This window comes from Lampris incognitus, chromosome 12 (assembly GCF_029633865.1).
Source record: "Lampris incognitus isolate fLamInc1 chromosome 12, fLamInc1.hap2, whole genome shotgun sequence".
Classification (NCBI taxonomy): domain Eukaryota; kingdom Metazoa; phylum Chordata; class Actinopteri; order Lampriformes; family Lampridae; genus Lampris; species Lampris incognitus.
In genome coordinates, this window is record NC_079222.1 from 20,838,365 (window position 1) to 20,865,977 (window position 27,613).

A 27,613-nucleotide genomic window follows, 5' to 3' on the forward strand; every position below is an offset into this window, starting at 1 on the left:
TGATAGTGACAGTTCCCCTTGGACTCCCAAAGGCGACCGGAGTTCACATGGCTACATTCAAATAGACTGCAGCTCAGCAAAATTTTGTGCAACCTCTTCGAATCTCGTTGGGCCCCATTTTTCAGCAGAAATTGCAAAACATACAAAGGGGATATTTTTCTTGACTCTGCAACTGACTACATTCACACATTCTATTACATGCTACATTTACAGATATTATGACATAAAGCTACAGACAAACAGCTGAATGGCTTTAAAATCTGGCCTAATTTATTTGGTAGTTTTTCAAATACCTCGCTGGTATCACCAGCTCAGACTACTAGATAAAACACAAAAATTAGAGTCATGATAATTGTGTCTGGTCAGCATCAGACGTAGGACATTTTATTGTTGTGAAGGAGTACTTGCTAGGGTAAAGAGGCATGAAGACCATGCAGGGCTTTATATCCATGTGAAGTGTGATCTACTACTCACTTTAATCCCAGTAAAATTCATTCTAATCACAAAACCTTCTAGGACCTCTTTTTTGACAGAGAAGTGCTTTTCCCAGACCACATCCTCTTGTAGGATTTGATGAAACTTGACCTGAAGTTGAAAAAAAAACTCTAATTAACCCTGCAGTGACTAATTTGTGTCAACTTCTTTTAGTCATTCACTCTGGATACATGTCCTTCCACTTTTGCTCATCCTTTTAAAGCGTCATCTTTTTCTTGATCTCTGTGTGCCAGCTACTTCACATAAGCACATAAACAAACACACACACACACACACACACACACACACACACACACACACACACACACACACACACACACACACACACACACACACACACACACACACACATGTGCATGCTCAGCCACAAATGCACATTGTCACACACATACACACAAATACCCACCGATGTAAACTCATGCAGACTTTAATCTTTCAGTCATGCATATAATTACATATACTTTTGATGACACAGTGACTTAAACTGAACACAGATACTGATTTTCTTTCCAAGGTTATAAAGCTCACTACTATCCCCTTACACCAAAAACCATCATGGCTACAAATCTTCTAGCATAACTGTTCTGTCCCCATCTAATTTGTTTAACACAGCATTTTAGATTAGATTACTGTTGAATGTTACAGCTTTAAAATATAAACTTACTTGCCTGTGGTCACTCCTAGACCAAAACAACATAATCGGCTGCATACCGTATTGTACTTTATGGAATGCCTTTGAGAATGCTGATGAGAATGTGGCTGTGACTTTAAAGCAAGTCCACTGTTGATATCCAAAGATTAAATAGGCATCAGACTATCTATCTCCTGTGTGAGTTAAAGCAGACTGCTCTCTTGATCATTCTATTCCATCTAATGAGTTTCCCTTACCAAAATGAATTGTCCCTAAGTACTGATTCATGGCACTGACCAGTGCTGTTCAGTTATGTGCCATGTAGGGCCATGTATGTGCAGGTTTTCTTTCTAGTCAAGTCAATTCAAGTCAATTTTATTTGTATAGCACAGCATCACAAATTACAAATTTGCCTCAAGGGGCTTTACAGCAACACAACATCCTGTCGTTAGATCCTCACATCGGATAAGGAACAACTCCCTAAAAAAAAAAAAAAAACGGAGAAAAAATAGGAAGAAACCTCAGGGAGAGCAACAGAGGAGGGATCTCTCTCTCAAGACGGACAATGTCTAGCCCAAAACTATACAAGCTGACTTTACTGATTAAAACACCTTCAACCAGACAGGACAGGACTAACCAATGATGCTAGCTGGTTAAGTAGGGGGGTTGGAAAAATAATCTGCATGCACATGGCCCTCCATGGCACATGGTGGAATACCACTGCCCCAGACTCTTTCATTCATGAAGGCCTTATCCATTATTTCCCATTGGAGCCAGACAAGGAAACAGTTGAGCGCCTGGTCATCAGGCTGGATGTATATATTTATACTTCGTATAGGGCCAGATTCCAGCCGACTCTGCTGACGCACAAAGTTAAAAAGGTCCCATTTCCCCGGCCCCACTCAGGAAGCAAAGGAAAGACCTTGGCTCCAATGATGTTGTGCAACTGGGCTCGTGGACACTTTACCATAATAAACATTCCTTTTCAAATTGACCCTGCGAAGAGAATAGGGAGGGGGGAGGATTTTGATGGTTAAGTGTTTAAAAAAAATGCTGTTTAAGCGATATAAAGAAAGAGAGTGTGAGGGGGGATGGGCACACTTTATATTTTTACAAAAACAAACAAGCATGAGGTAGAGTTTTTTAGTTTAAAAGAAAAGCTGACTCACTCAATATTGCTTGGTGACAGATAGGACTGCTTATTGCTGGTTTACTACCTTCAGTGGTCAATGGTAATTTCTTAGGTACCTCACCAATAAAGGTGATCCTGGCTATAACAGGTAAGCAAAGCTGGTTAAAGAGACTAATCAGCATGATTTCATTCATACTCTACAGGTGAACAACGACTCTTCAATTAACCTGATTGGTTTAGAACAAGAAAATGCCCAAAAGCAACACTTGCCTATTGAAAATAAGGAGCTGGTCAAATGGGCAACAGAGAAGTTTGGTGGTGTGACCTCATTCACCACAATCCGAAACCCCAGGAACATCACCTCTACTGGACGAGAGGGTGAGTCTTTGGTGCAGACCAGCACATTGGATGTCATTCATCACTGTGTTTTTAAAAATGTGTGTATATTTTCTTGCACATTTTACAATATGCTAAGAAGCATAGGTTTCATTCATATTCACATCTGTATGTCTGTAAATGCTAATCACTTGTAATTAAACACCATGTTTATGCCACAAATTATTCCTGTAAAATCAAGCCCATTAATTCTTATCTTGAGTCAGGAAGGAAGGTCAAAAGAGCAGAATGGTATCCAAAAAGACAGTCAGAGGACTGTCAGAGATCAGCATTATTTTGAACCATAATCCATTTCAGAACAAAGTTTATTTTGTGATGTTATAATGGCATTAACACAACAGGGTAAAACAATTCTAAAGAAAAAAATACCAACAGTTAATGTAGTATCCTAAACAAATTGCAGGATTGCTGAGGTAAAAAATAAAATTGACTGCGTTGATGATATAGTTTTTTTTTTGTATGTATGGGATTCATTTCACAATAATTGTGGGATTTAATTATGCATATTTATTAAGGGTGAAGGCATGATTTCATAAACCTCACAGCTTGGCTGTCCAAAACTTTTCCCACATGCAACAACATTCATGATCAGCCAGTGTACGGAGATATAAGCAAGCTTTCCCAATACTCAAAAAGGTATTTAAAGCATTATGATGAATTGGCTTGCTGTAGATTTTTATCCCAAACAAATTCCTACTCATCCCACAGGTGTCCAGCTGAATGGAAATCTGATGAACATTCAATGATTTTGTGGCATGCAGCATTATCCTGCTGGGGAAAAAAAAAAATCCATGGAGATGGTTAAATTGATGCAATGAAGGGGTGGACCTTTTAGCAAGGATTTTGTGATATCTGGCATTTCACCATTGTTTTACTTTTGTCAAGGGGCACAACATCTACCATGAAAACATAGCCCAAAACATCAGAGCAACGCCACTGACCAGCAATGTAGACTCATGGCATGGTAGACTCGTGGATTTGTCCATATCCTTGCCCTCCCATCAGTATGAAACTGGGAGTTATGAATTCAAAGCAGCCAATGTTTTCCCAGTCCTGCAATATACAACAATTTTTATCTACTATGTCCAGTGCAAGTAAATATTTTTGTTTGTTGTTTGTGCTGAAAGTTGTAGGGTTGTTGGCTACCTCTGTTGACCTATTACACCAATGGGCTGGCCTGTCATTGGTGGTTATCATTTCGATGGTTTAGATCTCCAGATTCACACAGGATGCTGATCAGTGTCCTGTGTTTGCAGGACAATGATCCAAAGCATCTCAAAATATCCTTGTTCTGGGGCATCTCCGTGGCGTGGCGGTCTATTCCATTGCCTATCAACATGGGGATTGGTGGTTCGAATCCCCGTGTTACCTCCAGCTTGGTTGTGCATCCCTACAGACACAATTTGCCTTGTCTGCGGGTGGGAAGCCGGATGTGGTTGTGTCCCGATCACTGCACTAGTGCCTCCTCTGGTCGGTTGGGGCGGCTGTTTGGGGTGGAGGGGGAACTGGGGGGAATAGCGTGATCCTCCCTCGCGTTACGTCCCCCTGGTGAAATTCCTCACTGTCAGGTGAAAAGAAGCGGCTGGCGACTCCACATGTATCGGAGGAGCCATGTGGTAGTCTGCAGCCCTCCCTGGATCGGCAGAGGAGATGGAGCAGTAACCGAGATGGCTCGGACGAGTGGGGTAATTGGCCAGATGCTATATACAATTGGGGAGAAAAAGGGGAAAAACACATAAAAATACATATATACTTGTTATTCATAGCTTCTTAAATATAACACAGAATATAGATTAGAATTAAATTCTCGACTCAACCGCTAAATGCAAAGCCAAATAACTGCAACTACAATAACTATAGGGTGACCATATTCCCAGAGGCTGAATACGGGACATAATATCAAAAGTAACGTATCCAAATGCAATCCATTTAAAATACATAGCGGCTACTATAATTTACACAATATTAACACCAGATTCATGTAACTCTTCTTTATTAATCCAAATACTGGCATTAAGGTATTGCTAACATTCAGTAGGCTATAGAGCAACATTCAACACTGTCAATATCATAGCATTTTTAAACTCACTGGGTGTCCACACAAAGAGGAGGTTCAGACATATTCACAGAAGGACATTTATTCCCCTTTTTATTACAGTTGCGAACCCGTTCTAACAGCGATTTACGCACTTAATTTGGGTCACCCTAACCCCTCCCTCTCACTTGCTGTCACCCAGCAAATGAACAGTCTTTCATTGGCTCTGCGGTAGAAACATGAAAATGATGTGAAAAATCATGATGCTTTTTTGTCCGAAGAGTGACATCCGTACGTCCCCCGTGAGCAATCGAAAAATAAGCTCCACACGTTTGGCAAACAACCTTACTCTTATCCGCTACTGACAAGTCTTTTTTGAGAATTTGAACTGTTTTTGAAGATGTTCATTGAAGAAACGCGCTCGCTTTTGTTACATTGCACTACACTACTGCAACCTCCAATGTTTCTTTCGCACTCAGCTAAAAATTGTGGTCATTGTTGCTTAGAGCGACAGCATCGCGAGGTGGACAAAATGATGATTGATACGTTTGGTGGTTGTAGCAGGTATTATAGTACGTAGGCTATTCTAAATTGCGGAATTCACTCTATTGTCCTTTAAACGATCACAATAACACTGCTAATACACATACAGAATAACCATGTAAATCACCAGGCACGAAAATACGGGACATTTAGGTCATTTTTGAGAATAAGTCGGGACACCTGAAAGTAGGCTGAAAAATGGGGCGTATGGTCACCCTAAATAACTGTCAATATAACTTGGAATATTGATGAATATTTCAGAAGAATGTGATAGTCTTTTTCTACAATGTATTACAATTTTTACCACCTGTACTTAAAAATATTTCCCCAGGAACTCATATTAGCAAAAATATGTTTCTCCAAATATTCACAATTTTATAGGAACCAAACCTGGATCAAGTGAATGCACTCTTGAAAATGAAGATCCATTAGTGAAGCATTTTTTGAAGTTTGAAGCAGCACCTTCAGCTTCTTCATTCAAATCGTGCTCCCTACAGCCTCAAACCCCCAGTGATGAAATGGAGCTCCACATCATCAACATCCCTGAAAATGCCAGCATAAGGTAACAATATGAACATTGGCTAGAACTGGTGCCATACAGTATTTTGGTTCGGTTTTCCTATGGTAGTTGACAAAATATTACATTGCTCTATAACAGTTGTAGTGAAATTCATTCTGTATGTGCAGTAATAATTCATGACAATGGTATCCTAAGAAAACACTATTTTGTATGTAACAAGTCACAGAAAAACCAAATAACATAAGATCACAAGATTTTTTAAAATTAATTAGTAAGACATTATTTAGTTGTGAATCAATTCCACAACAGTCAGACAACCAGGATTATTTAGAGTCAAATTGGCCGAGTTTTGACCATTTTTGTCAAAATAAGTAAATTTAAGATACGTTAAAATGGAAATGTTATTCGTGTCAAAAGCAGGACTGAAGTCAAAAAGAGTAAGTTCACTAGTTTAATGTTAATCCATGGTTTTACCATCAACAGGTAGGTAAGAAGGTATGACTTTATGTATCTGTGTATACCACATAGATTAATGTGTTGTATGATATGCAGCTGTCACAGAGCAAGCTAAAAGTTCATATTTTTTCTGTTCTTTTTGTTTTAGCAATGTATCAGTTTATTTGGATACAGAGAAGGTTATTGGTGTGTTCCTCAGAGGTCCTCAGGGTACCACATGGAGTTTCCACAACCCAAGACATGCAAAATTTTGTGTAAGGAACATGACCCACATTTTTTGTAACATGTTTATCATTGTAACAAACTTTTGTTCTAGAACCAGATCATGAAACCATAATGTTTTTGTTAACACAATTTCATCATGGGGCTAAAGACTTCTATTGTTTTGATTTAAATTTCTTTCCAGCCCTTTAACTAGCACAACTCTTTATTTTTTCTCTTTTACAGTCTAATAATGAGATCGTGCTCAGCGGCATTGAACACAAGCTTCTGCCGGCAGTAACAATGACCAGTGACAATGCAGAAGATGTGCAAAAGAAGGCCTTGGATTATTTCAAAGCCAAAACTTTCACCATCTACACTGAAATCAGACCAGAGGGTTCTATGGTGTTAATGGTACTTCGGAAAAGAGACTACCCTACAGGTACATATTAGAATATGAAAAATATGAAACTCAAAAGCATATATAAATGAAAGGAAAAAAGTATTTTGCTTTAAGCAAGCACAAGACTATGAGAACAGCTCTGTTTTGCTCCTCGGTTAACTTTGATCTAAGAAATCAGGCGGCAGTAAATTATTTCCCTGTACTTATGCCCTCTTGGAATAAGTATGTGTGTATACACACACATACACCATTGACGGTTTCGAAAAAAAACCCGCCATATATATATATATATTTGAAGCAACACGAAGGAAGATTATTATTCAACAGCCTGACTGACATAACTTACAAATTGCCTTCAGTGTTCTCACAATGGACACAATAGTTTAGTCTACAGGTTGACGTGAGAGTGTATTTCACACCCCAATACCGTGACTCAGTAAAATAAATTCTTCCGTCCCATCCTGCTCACAGGATGATAGTAGAATTGACTCCTGTGCCCCAGGAATTCTGCAGGAATACTGTGACCCAGGGGACTCATGACCAAATGTATATGTAGTAGAGATTATTTGTACCAGTGGGCACATCTTACTGGACCAGACAGACACTCACTTTACTAAGTTAGGGTGAATTTTCCAGGTAACACTTTATTTTAGGGGGTCGGAATTACCTTGTAATTTCCTAGTAATAAGGTGGTAGTTTTTACAGGTAATTTTACAGCTAACCCTAAACCTAACCCTAAGCCTTACCCAAATTACAAGGTAATTTCAACCTTATTTCTAAGAAATTACGTAATAATTACCGCCTTATTACTAAGAAATTACTAGGTAATTTCTGACCCTGTCCGACCCCCTAAAATAAAGTGTAACCATTTTCCATACTTCATGATGAAGGCAAATTGTCTTTGATTTGACTCAAATTCAACAGCCACATATTGGCATTTTTTCTGATTAAATTATTCAGAAGGTTGCATTCATTTAGTTGTTGCTGTTGGTTTAGCGATTTATCTCAGCGGGGTAAAATGCATTGGATAACAATCATCAAAATACATTTGGATACATATAGCCATGCATCCTGCACCTGCATTTGCACTTGGACATGGTCTGAGTTGGCATAGGCTTGAGTGCAGTTACAAACCTAAATTGATACCAACATTGTACTGCACCACTGGATCTGTATTAACACACCCTCAGCTGTCCCAACCCACCCATCTCAGTGCAGGTGGGTTTCTTTCAAACCATGAAATTACCAAACAAGTGTAGGCAGGGAAAAGTCACCTTTTCACTGAGGAACTTACCAATCAGCCTTCATTCGTGTCTCTGCTGGCCCTGCGCCAGCCCAACAATGGAACCCTATGTCTGAGATCATCTTTACACAGTTTAGATGCAGTATTACCCCAATCTAGCCAAAAGAAATTTAGTGGTAGATAAAAAGTGATTGCACATTATCAGTAGTTCTAGGGCAGAGGAAGCAGGTGCCAGAGATAAAATATCAGACTTGGTGCATGGTAAGTAAAAAAGCCAAAGAAGGAAAGAACAAGAAGAAAATATACCTAGAGGAAAATTGGCCAGAGTTACTGACAGGACTGAAGTGAAGCTATTCACTCTTACTTTATAAAAGAGATTGAAAAACTTAAAGGAATAGCTGAGAGAAAGTGAAGTTAACATTGAAGCAGCACATCACAGTGAAAAAAATGACTCATTCTCAAACTGAGAAATTCTGTTAACATTGTCAACTTCCTTTGAGTTGCTTGCTTATTGCAGGAGGGACAATTTTATTAAAGAGTAACTAAACCCCACACCATTTTCGTGAGTTTGCTGATTTCTGCAGGCTAAAAAACATGTAAAGGTCAAAACATGCCAGGCCAGGCTTGGCTGTGGTGTAAACATAGCAGGATAAACACAGCTGCAGCTATTGACATTAATATTTTTTTGATTTAGGTGTACCAGCACACCTATCAGCACTGACAGACAGAAAGACAGAGGCAGCACTAGCAATTGCCAATAGTACTGCCAATGCTGGCTCTTGACACACTTTTCTATATTTCTGCATAAATATGACCTAAAACATCATCAGATTTTCACAAGTCCTAAAAGTTTATAAAGAGAACTCAGTTAAACAAATGAGACAAAAATATTGTACTTGCTCATTTATTTATTGAGGAAAATGCTAGTGTGACCCCCCCCCCCCTTGTGCAGCAATAACTGTGACTACAAATTTCTGGTAACTGTTGATCAGTGTGCACATTGGCTTGGAGGATTTTTAGCCCATTCCTCCATACAGAACAGCTTCACATCTGGGATGTTGGTGGGTTTCCTCACATGAACTGCTCTCTTCAGGTCCTTCCACATTTCGATTGGGTTAAGGTCAGGACTTTGACTTGGCCCATTCTTTGGTAGAACGACTTGTGTGCTTAGGGTATTGTCTTGCTGCATGACCCACGTTCTCTTGGGATTCAGTTCACAGACAGATGTCCTGATATTTTCCTTAAGAATTCACTGGTATAATTCAGGATTCATTGTTCCATCAATGATGGCAAGCCGTCCTGGCCCAGATGCAGCAAAACAGGCCCAAACCATGATACTACCACCACCATGTTTCACAGATGGGATAAGATTCTTATGCTGGAATGCAGTGTTTTCCTTTCTCCAAACATAACACTTCTCATTTAAACCAAAAAGTTCGATTTTAGTCTCATCCAGCCACAAAACATTTTTCCAACAGCCTTCTGGCTTGTCCACGTGATCTTTAGCAAACTGCAGACAGGCAGCTATGTTCTTTTTGGAGAGCAGTGGCTTTCTCCTTGCAACCCTGCCATGCACACCATGGTTGTTCAGCGTTCTCCTGATGGTGGACTCATGAACATTAACATTAGCTAATGTGAGAGAGGCCTTTAGTTGCTTAGAAGTTACCCTGGGTTCCTTTGTGACCTGGCTGACTATTACACACCTTGCTCTTGGAGTGATCTTTGATGGTCGACCACTCCTGGGGAGGGTAACAATGATCTTGAATTTCCTCCATTTGTACACAATCTGTCTGACTGTGGATTGGTGGAGTCCAAACTCTTTAGAGATGGTTTTGTAACCTTTTCCAGCCTGATGAGCATCAACAGTGTTTTTTCTGAGGTCCTCAGAAATCTCATTTGTTCTTGCAATGCTACACTTCCACAAACATGTATTGTGACGATCAGACTTTGATAACTCACTGTTCTTTAAATAGAACAGGGCCCCACTCACACCTGATTGTCATCCCATTGACCGAAAACACCTGACTCTAATTTCATATTCAAATGAATTGCTTATCCTAGAGGTTCACATACTTTTGCCATATTGGATAATTTTCCTCAATAAATAAATGACCAAGTATAATATTTTTGTCTCATTTGTTTAACTGGGTTATCTTTATCTAATTTTAGGATTTGTGTGAAAATCTGATGATGTTTTAGGTCATATTTATGCAGAAATATGGAACATTCTAAAGGGTTAACAAACTTTCAAGCACCACTGTAAATGTTAAACAAAAGCGGTCCCAGAATGGAGCCTTGGGGAATTCCACAAGTCATTTTTTGTGTTTACTCTGATTTGTAATCACCCATAGAGTCAAAGTAGTCCCTGACTTTTAAGTAGGATTCAAACCAGTTTAATGCTGTGCCAGAAAGTCCCACCCAGTTTTCCAATTGGTCCATTAATATGTTGTAGTCAACTGTGTCAAATGCAGCACTGAGATCCAATAATAAATCCTACCATATACTAATAAATAATACCATGACTGAGATTCTGCCACTGTCTGTGTTTAAGCAGATGTCATTAAAGACCTTAACAAGAGCAATCTCAGTGCTGTGGTCTTGTCAAAATCCTGACCGGAAGACATAGAAACTGTTGTTTGGTGCAAAAAGGTGGTGAGCTGCTGTAAAACCCCTCTTTCAATTATTTCATTCAGAAACCCGGAGTTTGATATGCGCCCAAAACTGTTCATTAGTGAAGATTCTAGATTATTCTTTTTTAAGAGTGGCCTGATGACTGCAGTTTTCAAGGCCTGTAGGAGGAGACCTGAGAGAAGATATGTGGTGACAATTTGTAGAAGATCTGAGGACATGCGATTAGAAACATTTTTGAAAAGCCCTGTTGGTAGAATACCAAGGCAGTAGGAGGAAGATTTCAGATGTTGTATAATGTCCCCCAAGTTTTTATTGTTGATATGATCAAATTATGACATGCTATTTGAATTGATTTGGGGTGGACTTAGGGACAACATATGCTCTGTACCTAGTATGGGAGCACTGGCATCCTGTCTAATTTTCTGAAATGTGTCATCAAAGAAGGAGGCAAATTCATTACAGGCCTTGGTAGATAGAAATTCAGATGCTACTGCCACTGGGGGGTTTGTTACCCTGTCGACAGTAGAAAACAATGCACAGTAATGTCAGAGAAGTAAGACTGCCTTGCGTTTCTCAGTTCCAAGTTATAAATGTGCAGTCTCTCTTTATAGATTTCATAATGAACAGTAAGATATTTTTTTCGCCACCTGCGTTGAGCTTTATGACTCTTTTTTAAAAAAAAAATTATTTTGACCAACGTGGCACATTTCCATGGAGATCTTTTCTTACCAGAGACAACATTTACCTTAGCGGGTGCAATAGCATCAATAACATATGTGCAAATAAGTGTGCAACTGTGCTGCCTACATTTTGGGCTGGTGCTGTAGCACTTGATAGAGTATGCACTAGTTAGTGAAAAGAGAGAAGCAAGTAAAGCTGGTAAACTGATTTGTTAGGAGATTTCTATTCTTCACATGTCTGAGATTGAAACTGCATTATGCATGTGAATGTTAGGTTGGTAGTAGATAGATGCTAGATTGATATTAAGTGAACTTTCACTGGAATGTTGGTATACAAATGCAGATGGATAACACTGCCATAACTGTATGTTGTGTCTGCTGACAGGGGATTTGGAAGTGGTGGATCAAATATGCTGGCATGCAGTGTAACACTTTCTAGCGGTCTTAAGAACCCAAGTCAGTCAAACACTGGTGAAGGAAGTGGCCACTTCATAACTGTAATGATATGCCTAGACTCACAAATTTAACCCTGTGGGACAGCTGGTTTAGGTAGTTTAGTAAATGACACTGCTGTACCTGGGAGATGACTAATTGATGTTCTATATAATTCTCTAACTAATTGGCTAATGAATTCTTCTAGGACATAAGTGCACCAGGCTAGGCCTCACATAGTGTATCATGTGTATTCATATGGTAATCATCATCTTTATCATCACTGTCACCACAGCTGTCATAATAAACTTTTTCTTGTGTTGTTCTATGCAGTAAAGCAAACTATTTCTTTAGGAATATGAAGATTTTCTAGGTTCGTTAATGTGTCTTTTTCAAAAGTATTTTATTGTATACCTGATAATGCTACAAACATAAGAGAACAGTGCATTTATATGATGTTGACTGAAAAAAATTAAATCTTATATTATTACAACAGTGATATGCAGAAAATGTCATATTTTTATTTACTTATTTTTTTTCTTTTTTGCCTTTTTTGGTTTTAGTCACAGAACCAGTACAAAAACCAGTGAGCACAATTGCCACCAGGGCCCCTCAACAAATGCCCCTGTTGATGCTGCTGTACACCTCCCCAGACTACCGTTTGCTCCTGAAGCCCAACACAACGGTGCAGAATGACAAAAAAATCTATGCAGAGGTGAGAATCCTTTTAACGGCAATACAACATCAAATTATTTTCCTCTCTTTACAGTGTCCTAATTATCTCACATTTAAAAACAAAGCAAAAAAAACCAAATACCTTTACATTTGTTGAGGATATTGGCAGAGGTAGGATGAAGTCCTTGTTTTCCACATCACAAGTAGTAAGTCTCAAGTGCTGGCAGTCAAGTCCCAAGTCATCTCAAGTCCTAAACTTTGAGTTTCAAGTCCTAAACTAGTTAGTGTGTGCTTTTCATCAAATTTAACATCAGGGTAATAGTTAATATTCTAAATTTTTCTCAAATTCTGAATGCTTTTTAAAATTTGAATTCATTACAGGTTAGTTCAAAGTGGAGCTGTATTTATGGAAATGGAGAGTTGATTGGCTGCACACTTTTTAAAAGCATTTTATCTTTGGGTTTGGAGAGGGTATCAAGACATTCAAGTCAAAAGGCTCAAGTCCAATTAAAGTCATGAGACATCAGTGTTAAAGTCAATGTCAAGTTTTAAATCGTGTTCAGTTCTTGCAAGTCAATCCTAAAGTCATCACATTTGTGTCTTGAGTCTCTAAGCCCACACTTATAGATATTATCATGGTCATGGATTCTAACCATTCACATACTGTAATTGTTTTTTTTGCAAATATGAATGTGCCAGAGTGACGACATGTTTAGGTTGAGATAGAAAGTAATCACTAAACCCAACAGGGTTATCAGTTCAATAAAGTAAAGTTGGATTTATGAAATTCTGGGCAAACATTAGGAGCACAAATTAGGACTACTCAAAAATAAAATCAATAACATATAGTGTCAATGGTTCAAGAAACACAAATGTGACGATAAACATAACAAGAAAGTAAATTGAAACAATTTCTATTAGTCATGGAACATTTTCAATGAACATTCTCAATGAATGCACCATATCAGAGAAACTGCCAAAATATAACATGGATTGGACTAGCATAAATGAATATGAATAAACAATCTGCTAAATCATAGCATGTTGATTTTATTATCATATGCAGCATGCTAACATGAACTACAATAAATGAGCATTCACACCCTGATTTAACCACTTTCATGTTTATGAATATATGTTATGCTCTCCATACACAAGTAAAGTATGTTGTAATTGATTTCTGAGGGGCAGGGTGGTGTGTAGGAAGATGTGCGAAAACAATTTATTTTGCATATAGCAATTAATTTTCAGTAGCTCTGTCATTATTGTCACAAACAGTGATGGACACAGCTGACAGTGTCCTGATTTTGCTCTACTTTCCATACTCTATGTGCTCCTCTGATCAGAATTGTAGGATTGGGATTTTGACAAGGGCAGTGAGCCCGCTGTTTATTTCCTGCTCATGGGTTATAGCGGATCTACACTGGAGTGATGACACATGGCAGACCAGAAGCTTTGTCACAACAGTGAAGGCTTTGCTCTTTGCTTCCTTACTCAGTACATATGCTTCAAAAACAGTCTATAAATCTACCTCGGGGGATAAACGAAAAAGCAATAAGTAGTGCATCACCTGGCTTCTGAGTTATCGGCGACTCTTAATCTCCACTAATAAAAGACAGAAATTGTTAAATGTCTTGCCATGACTCCATACTGCTGACGCTAAATGCTTCAGAAATTTCAAGGCAGACTAATGTGTTTTTTTTTGTCCCCCCCCCCCCACAATAGAGCTATCTATGCTTGATTGACCATGAAAATCGAGTTTCTATATTAACTTCCATTACACCAGCCTGCTTGATTTTGGGAACTAATTGTATAAGATTTTGGCTTGGTTTGATACTTGTTGCTTGCCTTATTAGAATTGAAATGTGTAATGATATCTCTTGTGGTCAGTTCATCATTATATCATTGGTGGGTTGATGCATGTGTCAGAAAAAAAATTATAAATAAGCAAAAGTTGTTGAAGATGAATGTTACAGACCAGTAAATAATCGATAAATCAACACAATTGGAGTCTTTGGACTACTGATGACATTCAAGCTGTGACAATTAGTCAGTTATTGGCAGCCCCATGACACATTAGCTCTGTATGTATTGGAAACACATCAAGAAGCAGCTGGGGTTTATTGGACCCAGCCCCGCACAGCCCAAAAGAGCACAATTTTGGGTAGTGGAGATGGGTTATAATAGTGACCAGCTGGATTTATAGGCGACAAGTCAAGTCAAGTCTAGAATGGCTATTTAGCCATGACCTCTGCTGGACGATCAGATCAACCACAACAAGATAATTAAAAACATTCAGCAAGACAAGTTGCAAATGATTTCACAAGTTTTATGGGTTATAACATTTTGTTCTGAAACATTTTGTAAAAGCAAAATGCTCTTCGGTAGTAACTTCACATTCTTAATAACACACCTTTAACACTTCCACCTTTCCACACAGCAAATATTTTTTACAACTTTCATTTATCATTTAAGATTTTATGAAATATATGATGACTTTGAATTTAAGCTGTCATTTATAATTTGATTTCATTTTTTATTTTTCTTGAATTGCAACTTTATTCGTACTCATATGGTGCAATATCTAAAAAAAGATTAATACAAATTATACATACATAAGGGATGTGTTTGGCTCTGAGTAGCTTTAATCAGAAACACAGTTTTACTTATATTTCCTGAAGAAAATACTATTTAGGCTAATGTGTTGGTAAGAGGATGATTTATTAGTTCTTTGATAAATGTGAGCATCCAATAAAAAGCAGCATTTTATGGACCAATCTCCTTGTAAGACTTTCATAGCATACCATCCAGCATCCTATCCGTCTTTGCATTCATTTATATGGCAAATTAAAACTAAAATGATTGCATTGTAAAAAGTATAATACAGTATAACAGTAAGTACAGTAGAGTATTTCTTTTAAAAATTAAAAACATCTGCATATCTCAATGTCTTGGAGAGTAGATTTATAAAATAAAGATGTGTCATCTTTCAGTCAAATCGCTACTTATTATGTCCAGGCAAAAGTGGAATTATATTTTTCCATATCCCATAATTTTTGTATTCGGATATTTGCATCCCCATCCATGCTTAAAATAAACAATTCACTTTTCATTTACCTATCTATACTTAGATTATACTTCTATCAAATTATTAAGGATGAAAAGTGATGTGCTGATTTTACCAAAGAGTACTTTTGAAGTGTGGGGGGAAAAACAAAAACCAACAAAAAAAAAAACAGCTCATTGTTCTTTGACAGCTGGAGCTTTTTCATTCTCTTTGCTAAGCCGCTGCCACATATATGCCTATGTGGCTTTTTTTTTTTAATTTATGAAATGGGCTTGGTTGCACCTGGGATGATGTGGATGTTCTGACCATGATGGTTTTATGTATTTACTGTGCAGTAGGCCATCCGTATAAGTATGGGGCAATTTCCCATAATGTTCAGTTACTTTCTAGTAATTTTTGATTGTGTTCCTGTTTTAAACTTGAAACTTCCAGTTTCCATAGCGAGTTAAGGTTTAACTTGTCAGTGCATTTACAATACTATTTTTTCTCGTTATTCAACTTTTGATATTCATGTATTAGCAGGTTTAGATTTATTAGTCAAATGCTCTTAGTGCTATAGTAGCTTGCGCACATGCACATGAGCATGGATTTTGTCAGAGCACCATTAGTTTAATGCGAAAGAGAAGGATAACCTTGCAACACCTGTAAATATAGTCGAAAGGATTATTGCTCATTATTGATTTCTTTTCCTTCCTTGAGTACTTTTATTGTATTAACTATTGATCAAGTATATGATCCGACCTGAAGTGTGACCCACGTGAATCATGTACATACGTATTTATTTATTCTTTTAATTTATTCTTTTTTTTGGGGGGGGGTGAGCTGTCCGACTGAACTGGAGAGGATTTGAGGACATCTATTGGCTGAAGTGCATGAGGATTTTTTTTTCTTTTCCGAAGTATCCACGAGGATGTTTGTTTGCGTTGAGCTCGAGCTCAACATGCTCAATTCCACACCTGCGTACCACACCTGTTAGTGGCAGGTCGTCAGTTGACAAGAGGATAGCCGTTTCAGATCAGATAATTCAAGTATGTCAAGATTATTTCTTGTGATGTGTCTAATATATACGTATAAGATGCAGGTCTTTGATTTTGTTGTCGATTGATCAACCAGATTATCCGTTGTTGATTGATTTTCACTTACCGCAGTGTCCCATGGCTTGCCACTTTGCTTGTTATGTCACTGTTTTTATGTAACTAAATTACTAGTGTTTGCATATCTGAAAACTTAGCCTGCTAAATTAATAAACCAGCCAGCTGTAAAGCCACATGCAACACTTGGCTGTATGAATGGCTGCTTTTCAAGTCATCCTTATGTAAGAGGTTATGGCACATTTCTTACATACAAACCCCAATTCCAATGAAGGTGGGACATTGTGTAAAACATAAATAAAAACAGAATACAATGATTTGCAAATCCTTTTCGACCTATATTCCATTGAATACACTACAAAGACAAGATATTCAATGTTCAAACTGATAAACTTTATTGTTTTTTGCAAATATTCACTCATTTTGAATTTGATGCCTGCAACATGTTCCAAAGAAGCTGGGACAGAGGCAACAAAAGACTGGGAAAGTTGAGGAATGCTCAAAAACACCTGTTTGGACATTCCACTGGTGAACAGGTTAATTGGAAACAGGCGAGTGTCATGTTTGGGTGTAAAAGGAGCATCCCCGAAAGGCTCAGTCCTTCACAAGCAAGGATGGGGCGAGGTTCACCACTTTGTGAACAACTGCATGAGCAAATAGTCCAACAGTTTAAGAACAACGTTTCTGAATGTACAATTGCAAACAATTTAGGGATTTCATCATCTACAGTCCATAATATCATCAAAAGATTCAGAGAATCCGGAGAAATCTCTGCACGTAGGCGGCAAGGCCGAAAACCAACATTGAATGCCTGTGACCTTCAATCCCTCAGGCGGCACTGCATTAAAAACCGACATCATTCTGTAAAGCATATTACCACGTGGGCTCAGGAACACTTCGGAAAACCATTGTCAGTTAACAGTTCGTCGCTACATCTACAAGTGCAAGTTAAAACTGTGCCATGCAAAGCGAAAGCCATATATCAACAACACCCAGAAACGCCGCTTTCTGGGCCCAAGCTCATCTGAGATGGACTGATGTAAAGTGGAAAGTGTGCTGTGGCCTGACGAGTCCACGTTTCTAATTATTTTTGGAAATCATGGACGTCGTGTCCTCCGGGCTAAAGAGGAAAAGGACCATTCAGATCGTTATCAGCACAAAGTTCAAAAGCCAGCATCTGTGATGGTATGGGGGTGTGTTTGTGCCCATGGCATGGGTAACTTGCACATCTGTGAAGGCACCATTAATGCTGAAAGGTACATACAGGTTTTGGAGCAACATATGCTGCCATCCAAGCGACGTCTTTTTTGGGGACATCCCTGCTTATTTCAGCAAGACAATGCCAAGCCACATTCTGCACGTGTTACAACAGCATGGCTTTGCAGTAAAAGAGTGCTGGTACTAGACTGGCCTGCCTGCAGTCCAGACCTGTCTCCCATTGAAAATGTGTGGCGCATTATGAAGTGCAAAATACGACAATGGAGACCCTGGACTGTTGAGCAACTGAAGTCTCACATCAAGCAAGAATGGGAAAGAATTCCACCTACAAAGCTTCAACAGTTAGTGTCCTCAGTTCCCAAACGCTTATTGAGTGTTGTTAAAAGGAAAGGTGATGTAACACAGTGGTGAACATGCCCGTGTCCCAGCTTTTTTGGAACGTGTTGCAGGCATCAAATTCAAAATGAGTGAATATTTGCAAAAAAACAATAAAGTTTATCAGTTTGAACATTAAGTATCTTGTCTTTGTAGTGTATTCAATTGAATATAGGTCGAAAAGGATTTGCAAATCATTGTATTCTGTTTTTATTTATGTTTTACACAACGTCCCAACTTCACTGGAATTGGGGTTTGTATTTCTTGTGAATGTTGTCCAGTAATGTTAGGAGTTCACCCAATGTAACCCTGGTTTACATTGATTTACTTGATAATCGGGTTAAGGCTGTTTTTTAAGGGTGGCAGTGTGGATGTGCAGTGCATGCGGGTAAGTAGGTGTGTTGTTCTGCGCACGCGCTTCCCGCCTCTGCTCTAGTTTCTTGCCCTGTGCAAAGCGGATAGTCACAGAAATAGTCAAACAAACTAAATATAAACATAATTTATAGTATCTTCATCATCTCAGCAGCTTATTTGTTACTGAAGTGTAGCTTAATAAACTATTTACTGTTAATCATGTCAATATTGCCAACAAGTCAGGGACATAAGGGAGATCGCACTGTGAAGTTCCATCCGCAGTGGAATTCAGCCCCCACCCAGCTTGAGTTAATGGTTTAACGTTAAATCACTCACTTAGGAGATAGAAAATTATTTCGATATTGAGTAGATTATGCAAGTATAGCACTAGAAATAATTTATCTTGCTTTTCTCTGTCAGACCACTGCTACTACTACTACTTTCAGCTGCTCCCGTAAGGGGTCGCCACAGCGGATCATCCGTTTCCATTTCTTCCTGTCCTCTGCATCTTCCTCTGTCACACCAGCCACCTGCATGTCCTCCCTCAACACATCCATAGACCTCCTCTTTGGCCTTCCTCTTTTCCTCTTCCCTGGCAGCTCCATATTCAACATCCTTCTCCCAATATACCCAGCATCTCTCCACACATGTCCAAGCCATCTCAATCTTGCCTCTCTTGCTTTGTCTCCAAACGGTCCAATTAGAGCGGTCCCTCTAATATGATCATTCCTAATCCTGTCCTTCTTCATCACTCCCAATGAAAATCTTAGCATCTTCAACTCTGCCACCTCCAAATCCACCTCCTGTCTTTTCGTCAGTGCCACTGTCTCCAAACCATATAACATAGCTGGTCTCAGAACCATCTTGTAAACCTTCCCTGTAACTCTTGCTGGTACCCTTCTGTCACAAATCACTCCTGACACTCTTCTCCACCCACTCCACCCTGCCTGCTCTCTCTTCTTCACCTCTCTCCTGCACTCCCTGTTACTTTGGACAGTTGTCCCCAAGTATTTAAACTCATATGCCTTCCTCACCTCTACTCCTTGCATCCTCACCAGTCCACTGTCCTCCCTCTCATTCACGCATAGGTATTCCATCTTGCTCCTACTGACTTTCATTCCTTTTCTCTCCAGTCCGTACCTTTCTCTGTCAAACCAAATGAAGGGAATTGACTATTCTTACATTCTAAAGATAATATCCATTATTCTTGATTCCCAGCATACATGGAAAGAAATTGGCCAAAGATGCCATTGTGGCAGCAGCTGTGAATGCCAGACACAATTTTCAGAAGAGGCGTGTGCAGCCTTGCTAAATGCTGCAAATGCTAAAGAGGCATAAAAAAATGAGGCCTTCTTTTGACTTATTAAAAGTTGCTTGTGGCACATTTAAATTTTGAAGTTGGGTTTTTAAAACTTTAAAAAGAGATCAAGATCATTCTAAGCTGCGTCTGCTAAGTACATAAACAATGTAAAATACATTAAAATGATTTTTTTTAAAGTTCCTGTCATGGGTCATACTTCACCATCCTCATGCTTTAGAGCTGCCACCAGTTTGGGCTTACCTGTTTCTAAGGACAGGTTCTGGATCAGCACTATGGAGCAAACTTGTGGCCCTAGATTTCTGGAAAAGGTTTGAAGTGTCACTGTGTGTGTGTGGGGGGGGGGGGTGCTGCCACGCCATGCACTTCCCTCTGTATATTTTTCTGTTTTTTTTTCTTCTTTGGGTTTTTTTTTCTGTTTTTTTCTGTTTTTTTTTTTTTTTTGGTCCTTTGCCATTCACATGCCTGTATGGATAGTTAGAATTGTTTTAGATAAACAAACAGGACCATTGAGGTGCATGTCACTCTTCAGTAGCACAAAGACAAGAGAGGTAACATATGGAAATCCCTAAACCTTATTTAGTGGCCTTTTGGCTGATGCAAGTAATTTCCATCACTTCACTAATGCATATTTTATTTGTCCTCTGTTTCGTTTAGATCTTAGGGGATACTTTAGGGGAGCTTGTCCTAATGATCAAGGTAATCCGCTGCTCTATGCGCTCCAAAAGCTCATGCCCAGTGGAGAAGGAGATGCCTTTTGTCAGCCAGGACTGCTCCTCAAGAGTCTGCGCTAATCGTGCCCGAGTCATCTTCTCTTTGGACCAACTTCAGGAGTTAGGCTCTTCTACCTGGGAGCTGGAATGTTTTGTGAATCTTTGCTACAATAAGGTAAGAGAATATGCTCATGAAAGGCATGGGCAAAATATTTTTTTTTAATTAAGACTCTTAGAAAATTGTACTTGCTTGTTTTATGTATTGGGTACGATAAAATTTGCTCTAGCAGTTTAACCAGTTATTTTACTTCTGTTTATAAGGTTTTGTAGAAGGTTCTCTTCAATTAAGAAAATGGAAGTAAACAAAATAGATAGGGGCCACACAGTAGCGCAACTGTTAGTGTGGTCGCCTCACAGCAAGAAGGTCCTGGGTCTGAGCCCCGGGGTAGTCCAACCTTGGGGGTCGTCCCGGGTCGTCCTCTGTGTGGAGTTTGCATGTTCTCCCCGTGTCTGCGTGGGTTTCCTCCGGGGGCTCTGGTTTCCTCCCACAGTCCAAAGACATGTATGGCAGGTGAATCGGCCATGCTAAATTGTCCCTAGGTATGAATATGTGTGTGTGTGTGTGTGTGTGTGTGTGTGTGTGTGTGTGTGTGTGTGTGTGTGTGTGCGGGCCCTGTGATGGCCTTCCGGCCTGTCCAGGGTGTCTCCCCCGCCTGCCACCCAATGACTGCTGGGATAGGCTCCATAATCCCCGCGACCCTGAGAGTAGGATAAGTAGTTTGGATTAGGTATGGATGGAAAATAGAGAAGTAGTTGTGATATAGCCATAATTTGAAGTGGCATCTGCTTTTACTGAATTTAATGATTACTACAACAAAATAGAGCAAGAAAACATTTTGTCAAAATTAATTACATCATAAATCAAACTTCATTACATGTCGCACATATATTAGTTTTTTTACATGTTGATACAGCTAACTACTTTTTATTTTTGTGTCTGTCTTTGCTTATGTGCTCACTGCATGGCGGAAATTTAACTTTTTTAGTTTTTACAAAACATTTAATGAATATTATTTGGCTTAACTCAAGCAGTAAATTTGGAAATAATATTTAAAGTTAACCCTTCGCTAAATGTTGCTTACATTTTATAAGCTTCTGCAATATTCAGGCTTTCAAGGTTAGTTGATAAATTGCCAAGAAGATTTAATGGTCTGTTTGCTTCGACCTTCTCTCTAGAATTGTAGCGATGGAGGAAGTGTGAAAAGAAATCTGGAGGTTACCCAGCCATGTACATCACCACCATGTGAGTTCAATTTTGAATTCAAAACTATCCCTTAAGCAATTTTCAGGGTCATTCACTCAGTCCAGCCTTACCAACCTAGTTGTTATCATTTTCTCATTTGCCCTGGCACCAAACTTGTGCAGATGTAACTTTTGCTCCTTAGAAGTTGAGATTTATATTCACATGGTTTTGGGTATGTTTTTTTGACAATACGACTTTCATATCCAAACTTTATTGGTGTTTTCCTGATCTTTGATAGTCACCGTACAGCGCGATTGTCAATACTTTCAAACAAGACATGACGGTAAACTAATTTCAAATTAAACGTGTGAAACCTAACATTGGTAGACTTATTCAGTTGTTCAAGTATGACATCTAGCAATTCAGCTTATTTCCATTTCTATTTGAACACAAATCTCATACGAGGTTACTGGTTCTTCCTTGTTTTCATTCCTACTGTGTTACTTTCCATGCACAACAAAGGCCGTGCAGTCTGTTGTCATGGTGTTGAGGTCAGGATATGCAGTGGGGCCACTGAGGGGCTGCGAGGTGGGGCCTCCTCCTTTAGGAAGGTCTGCAATCTGACCTTGTGGCCACAATCAGGAGTAATGACCCCCAAGGGAGGGGGCTGAGGTCCTTTGTGTGTCTAAGGGGGTCTGGCTGCATCGTTATCCAAACACAGGCTCTGGGCCCGGTGCTATTGTCAGAGTATTCAACACATTTAACACAAAGAGGGGAAGGTGTTGCTCTTCAAAAAGAGGACAATTTCAGGGCAGATGAGACAGGAACAAATCTCACATTCCTCAGTGCCTGCACATCATCATCCAGAGGAGGAGCCCATTATTTTTCATTTCTTTGCACAAAGGGAAAGAAAATGTTGCTCAGCCCTAGGCTTATGTTTTAAATAAGCACACTTATTTGCCAGACTGAGAAAAAAAAAATGTTTTTTTGGCTTCCTTTTTCCTTCATTTCATATGGGAGTAAAAATATTCATCAACTCATCAATGTTGTGATGTTGGTTGTAGGGAAACCACATAGTTCACTGATTCATGCTTTCCTGTGTCCGTTTGCTCACCATTTTGTCCGTCTTGCCTTAAATCTTTTAAAAGAGCTTCAAGTTTGTGGACCCAAGGATGGATGAAGGGAAATTAAAAACAACCCCTCAATGACCTAAACTTTAATTTCATGTTTGCCTGCCAAGTAAGAGCAAACACCATCAGTTGACACCAACTCTGAGTTCACCTGGTCAGTTAAGTTTATCAAGGCTTTTCCATTTACTGATCAGTGAGTGCAGCAGGTCCCAAATGTTGCACAAGCAAGGGTGGATAACTGTATGCTGCTGGTAGCCTTGCCTCCCTTGACTAGGCAGGACTGGGCTTCCTCTTCAGTAATCCTACCTGTTCAGTAGCTGTCCACAGAGGAGGCTCCTGGGAGTCATAGCCCAACTTCCTCTCTTTCCCTCTTTACTACCTGCCATGCAATGTCTGTTTCCGGTCCTTGTTTATTCAGTTTTGGCATTCAAGGTGCACATTGGCAAACTAACACATCAAGTGACAATGGAAAAAAAAAATATCCAAGGAGCCAGCTTTAGACATTTTTTTCTGGTCCATTCGTAATTCAAATCTAGTGTAGTGAGCATCGCTAACTAACCAGTTAACTCACTGAGCTGTAGCAGGATATGAATTCCGGCAGCCAAAATGGCCACATGGTGTCACTATTGCTCAATATTTTGGGTCCAAAATGTGCTTTAATCAATCCAGTGGGTCGAGCGACTGGATAAACCAGGATCTTGACCTTGATACTCTTGAATATTGAATCAATATTTCATTCCAGTCTCCTGACATTATATTTTACTCAGATAACAAGTGCTAGACTCATATTTACTGTATTTGGCTTTAAATAATCACACTGTTCAACAATTGCACAGAACAATTCTGCTTTAGATGTTGTATTATGACATCTGGATCAAGGATTACGCCCCCTCCAGAGAAATTCAAACAACTTGAAAACAGTAACAACCAAGTCAGGTCAAGGTAATTTAGTTTTGTTTTTTTTTGTAAAGCACAGTTAATAACTTACAGCTGAGCAAGTATTTGAGAACAAAAAACAAAACAAACAAAAAAACAAAAAAAAAACCCATAAAAAACAAAACAATAGAAACAGAGATAAGATACAACGATGTGTGCTTTGCTAATTTGTTTGATGTCTTACAGTTTTGTGTGTCTATAAAATAATATTTCAGAGGCTGTTCAACTTTACCAATTTTTGTATTTGTTAATGGCACTGATTTCAGATCTCGTTCTACAGAGAAGGATTTTTGCATCTTTTGTAGAACAACTGTTTTTGTAATGCCGCTGATGACCTGTGTGTGTGTTAAATCCACTCATTCTGCCTAAAGGGCACCACTGGTGCCAGGGTTGACTAAAATCAAATTTAGATAATTTGATTAGTACAAAGAAAATTATAAGCCATAATATGTGATTACTCTCACAAATACGCTTTTGCCCTTTTGCCCTCAATTAATCTTTCACCTACGGTAACAATAACGATAAGATGTATTGCAGTGCTAATTGTATGTGTGTAGCACTTTGTATAAATCTACGTGCTTGGGCAATGAAAATCAAGTTAAAAAGTAGACCTTATAATTAGTTGTATTGTTTATGATATGGTATTATGATAACATGAGGTTTTTCTACATTAACTTTTTATATGTATATTACAGCTACCCCATGTTTTGACTTTGGCCTACCTGCTGTGCTGGGTATTGCATTTGGGGGGTTCCTGATTGGAGTACTGCTTATTGGAGCCTTGTGGTTTATCAAGATCAAAACTGGTATGTTTCTGTTCATGGATTTTACTTTTGAACTCTAAAATATTTAATATTAGATTGCCATACTATTTCACTGGTTTAAGAACAACTTTCATTCTCTTTTATTGGATTCAGGGTATCCATCTGGACTTGACATGAGCTCAACTGCAACAAATCTTCCTGGTGAGAAACTAAACCAAAATGTCAAAATTAATTCCTTTTTAGTTTTTTTTTAATATTTTTTTTTATGTGCATCATTCATTATTATTTTCTTTTAATTTTTGTTTTTATCATTGTTCCTTATTGCTAATTTTGTTTTCTTATTGATGTTGTTTTTTCTTCTTTTTTTTCTTTTTTTTTTTTTTTTTGGAATTTGTCTCCTCTGCTTTCAGGATGTCCCTGCTCTCTGACAAAACGACAACCTGTCTCCACTAACCCATCTCCATCAGAAAACAGTAGTGCCAATGCCAGCATCGGAAGCACCCAAAGCACACCAACCAGCAGCATGGCATGAGATCATTGTCATTATCATCCCCACCACTATCAGTGCTCCCACCACAAACTCCCTTGAAAGTCACTTCTATGGGTATTATGCTTTGGATTTTTCCTTGATAATGCTTAAGAAGCATTGCCCCCCTTCCTCAGAATCCAACAAAAGCACAATTCTCATCTGTGACCCACCAAGCCAAAAATGGGTGTGAGCTGGGAATGGTAGGGGAGATGGGGAGGGATGAGGGACAGCCAAAGTCACTGGCTTCTGACACTCACCTTTCTGGCTTCCTTGTAAAGCAAAGCTCCCTGACAGGAAGTTAAAGAGGGCAAGAGAAAAAAATACATTGGCTCCCAACAACAGGAAAAACAAAGCATATCCCTCAAGAACTAACAGGAAATTCACGGCATTCTTTTCAATGAATTGTGCTTGTTTGATGGTAGCACAATAAGAGAAAGTCAGGGGAAAAGCCAGTCAAAGAGTGACTTATGAAAACATTAGAAGATTTGCATTCACATCCATGCTAAAGAATGTAAGGGGCTCTTGGTTAAGACAGTACAATAAGTTCGGCATTATCAGCAGCATCTTGGGGACTGAAAGGGTCACAATTTTAGGGCCTTAAATAAGTCAACAAAATGTTAATTTCCTGGTCCAGGGGCTATATGCTTAATTGGATTTAGAAAACAATGGCTGAAGGCTACCTCCTATTATTTAGAAGTATGAAGTTAGTTTAAATTTAGGTTTCTTTGGTGAACTTTTTTTTTTTGGTTTCCTTTCCATTACTTTTAATCTGTTTCACTTTGGTTGCATCATATAGCAATGCTCCAGGTAATTTTAAACTCTCAAGAGAAGTTTATAACTACATTTCCAGGGTATCCAATAGCTTTGTCAGGGAAATTATGTCAAATATTTTTTTATGTGTGTTAGAAATCAGAGAGAAATATATATTTTTTTCATTAACAGCCAAAAAAACCCCAAAAAAACTTAAGTCATTACATCAACCTGAAGTAATAAATTAGGATGCATAAACAAATGGGGTGGCTTAATTCATGTTAAGAAACTAATTATAGCTCTATATTACCATTATTATTGTAACCTTAAAATAAAAAGGACTTAGTACCAAATGCTTAGAAATTGGGAGTACTAATTAAATTGTTCTGGAAATACCACTTATTAACTATATACAGTGTGCCCTGCATGCAAAAGGGCAATTTTTAGTTAATTTAATTTTTGGCCCATAAAAAAATATTGGGAAAAAATTCAATCTAATTCTATTTAAAATTGCAAAATGCATGAGGGATGATTTGGAAGTACTCATTTTTGAGAATGAATTTGTCTTACAATAATAATTTTTCTGTACCCTTTATTGTACTTCCTACATTTAAGAAAGGATATCCTGCATCAGCCACTGCAGTGCTAAGGCTGCATACAGAAAATACAGAAAAAGATGTATGACGATACATAAAGTAGGAATATATGCATTCACTTGTCTCTGTAAGTCATTGTAAATTGACGGTTGAGCCGTAACTATGAACCCATTCTTGGTTTAAATATACAGATGTAAATGTATTCTATATTCTTTATTGCCCGCCTCTCTTTTACCTCTGAAAAGATTGTGACAACACACCAAACCATTCGGTATAAATGGGCAGAAATTCCTTCTGAAAATTCAGTTACACAGCCATAGCTCTGACAACTCTAGCACTGACTTTTTATGATTTTGATATATTTGATACACCTTTACTATTTTGTAACCACACTCTAATTAGTCATCTGAGTCATGTAGATTTCTTGAATAATTTATTCATTTCAAAATTTAGCATCAAGCTGTTGAACACATAAGCTTTTCTGAACCTACACTGCCTTTGTAAAATGGCCATGTTTCCTCATTGTCAGTATTTGATCTATGTGGCTTATTTTTGCTCTCTCTCTCTCTCTCTCTCTCTCTCTCTCTCTCTCTCTCTCTCTCTCTCTCTCTCTCTCTCTCTCTCTCTCTCTCTCTCTCTCTCTCTCTCTCTCTCTCTCTCTCTCTCTCTCTCACATATTCTCACACTTTATCTCTCTCTCTCACTCACTCACTCACTCACTCTCTGTATCTCTCTCACACTTCCTCTGCCTCTCACTCACTCACTCACTCACTCACCCACTCACTCACTCTGTGTCTCTCTTTCTCTCTCTCTCTCTGTTACTTCAGGTTGTTCTGTCTCACCCTTTCACACGTCTCTTTCTGTTTGTTTGCATGTGCATCTGTTGTTAATGCGTGCACAATTGTGTGTATGTGTGTGTGTGTTGTGTGAGCATCCATGTGTACACTATGTGTTTATGTGTGGTAGAATATGTGCATATGTGTGATTTGTGTCTGGGTGTATTTGTTTGCAGTGTTAAGATGCATGTGGATATGATTGCTATTATTTTTTTTAATT

General features: G+C 38.7%; 1 protein-coding gene across 2 annotated transcripts in view; it reads left to right on the top strand.

The window, feature by feature from the left end:
* Positions 1–27,209, top strand: part of eng (endoglin) — a 76,961-nt gene extending 49,752 nt beyond the window's left edge. For both annotated transcript variants that reach the window (XM_056290324.1, XM_056290325.1), the window contains 10 exons: positions 2,462–2,636; positions 5,614–5,794; positions 6,357–6,462; positions 6,656–6,851; positions 12,362–12,513; positions 20,554–20,784; positions 21,846–21,912; positions 24,614–24,724; positions 24,836–24,883; positions 25,093–27,209. In XM_056290324.1, the coding sequence (XP_056146299.1) occupies positions 2,462–2,636; positions 5,614–5,794; positions 6,357–6,462; positions 6,656–6,851; positions 12,362–12,513; positions 20,554–20,784; positions 21,846–21,912; positions 24,614–24,724; positions 24,836–24,883; positions 25,093–25,214 (1,389 nt within the window). In that variant the 3' untranslated portion in view covers positions 25,215–27,209. The remainder of the gene's footprint in view (positions 1–2,461; positions 2,637–5,613; positions 5,795–6,356; positions 6,463–6,655; positions 6,852–12,361; positions 12,514–20,553; positions 20,785–21,845; positions 21,913–24,613; positions 24,725–24,835; positions 24,884–25,092) is intronic.
* Positions 27,210–27,613: the final 404 nt, after the last annotated feature.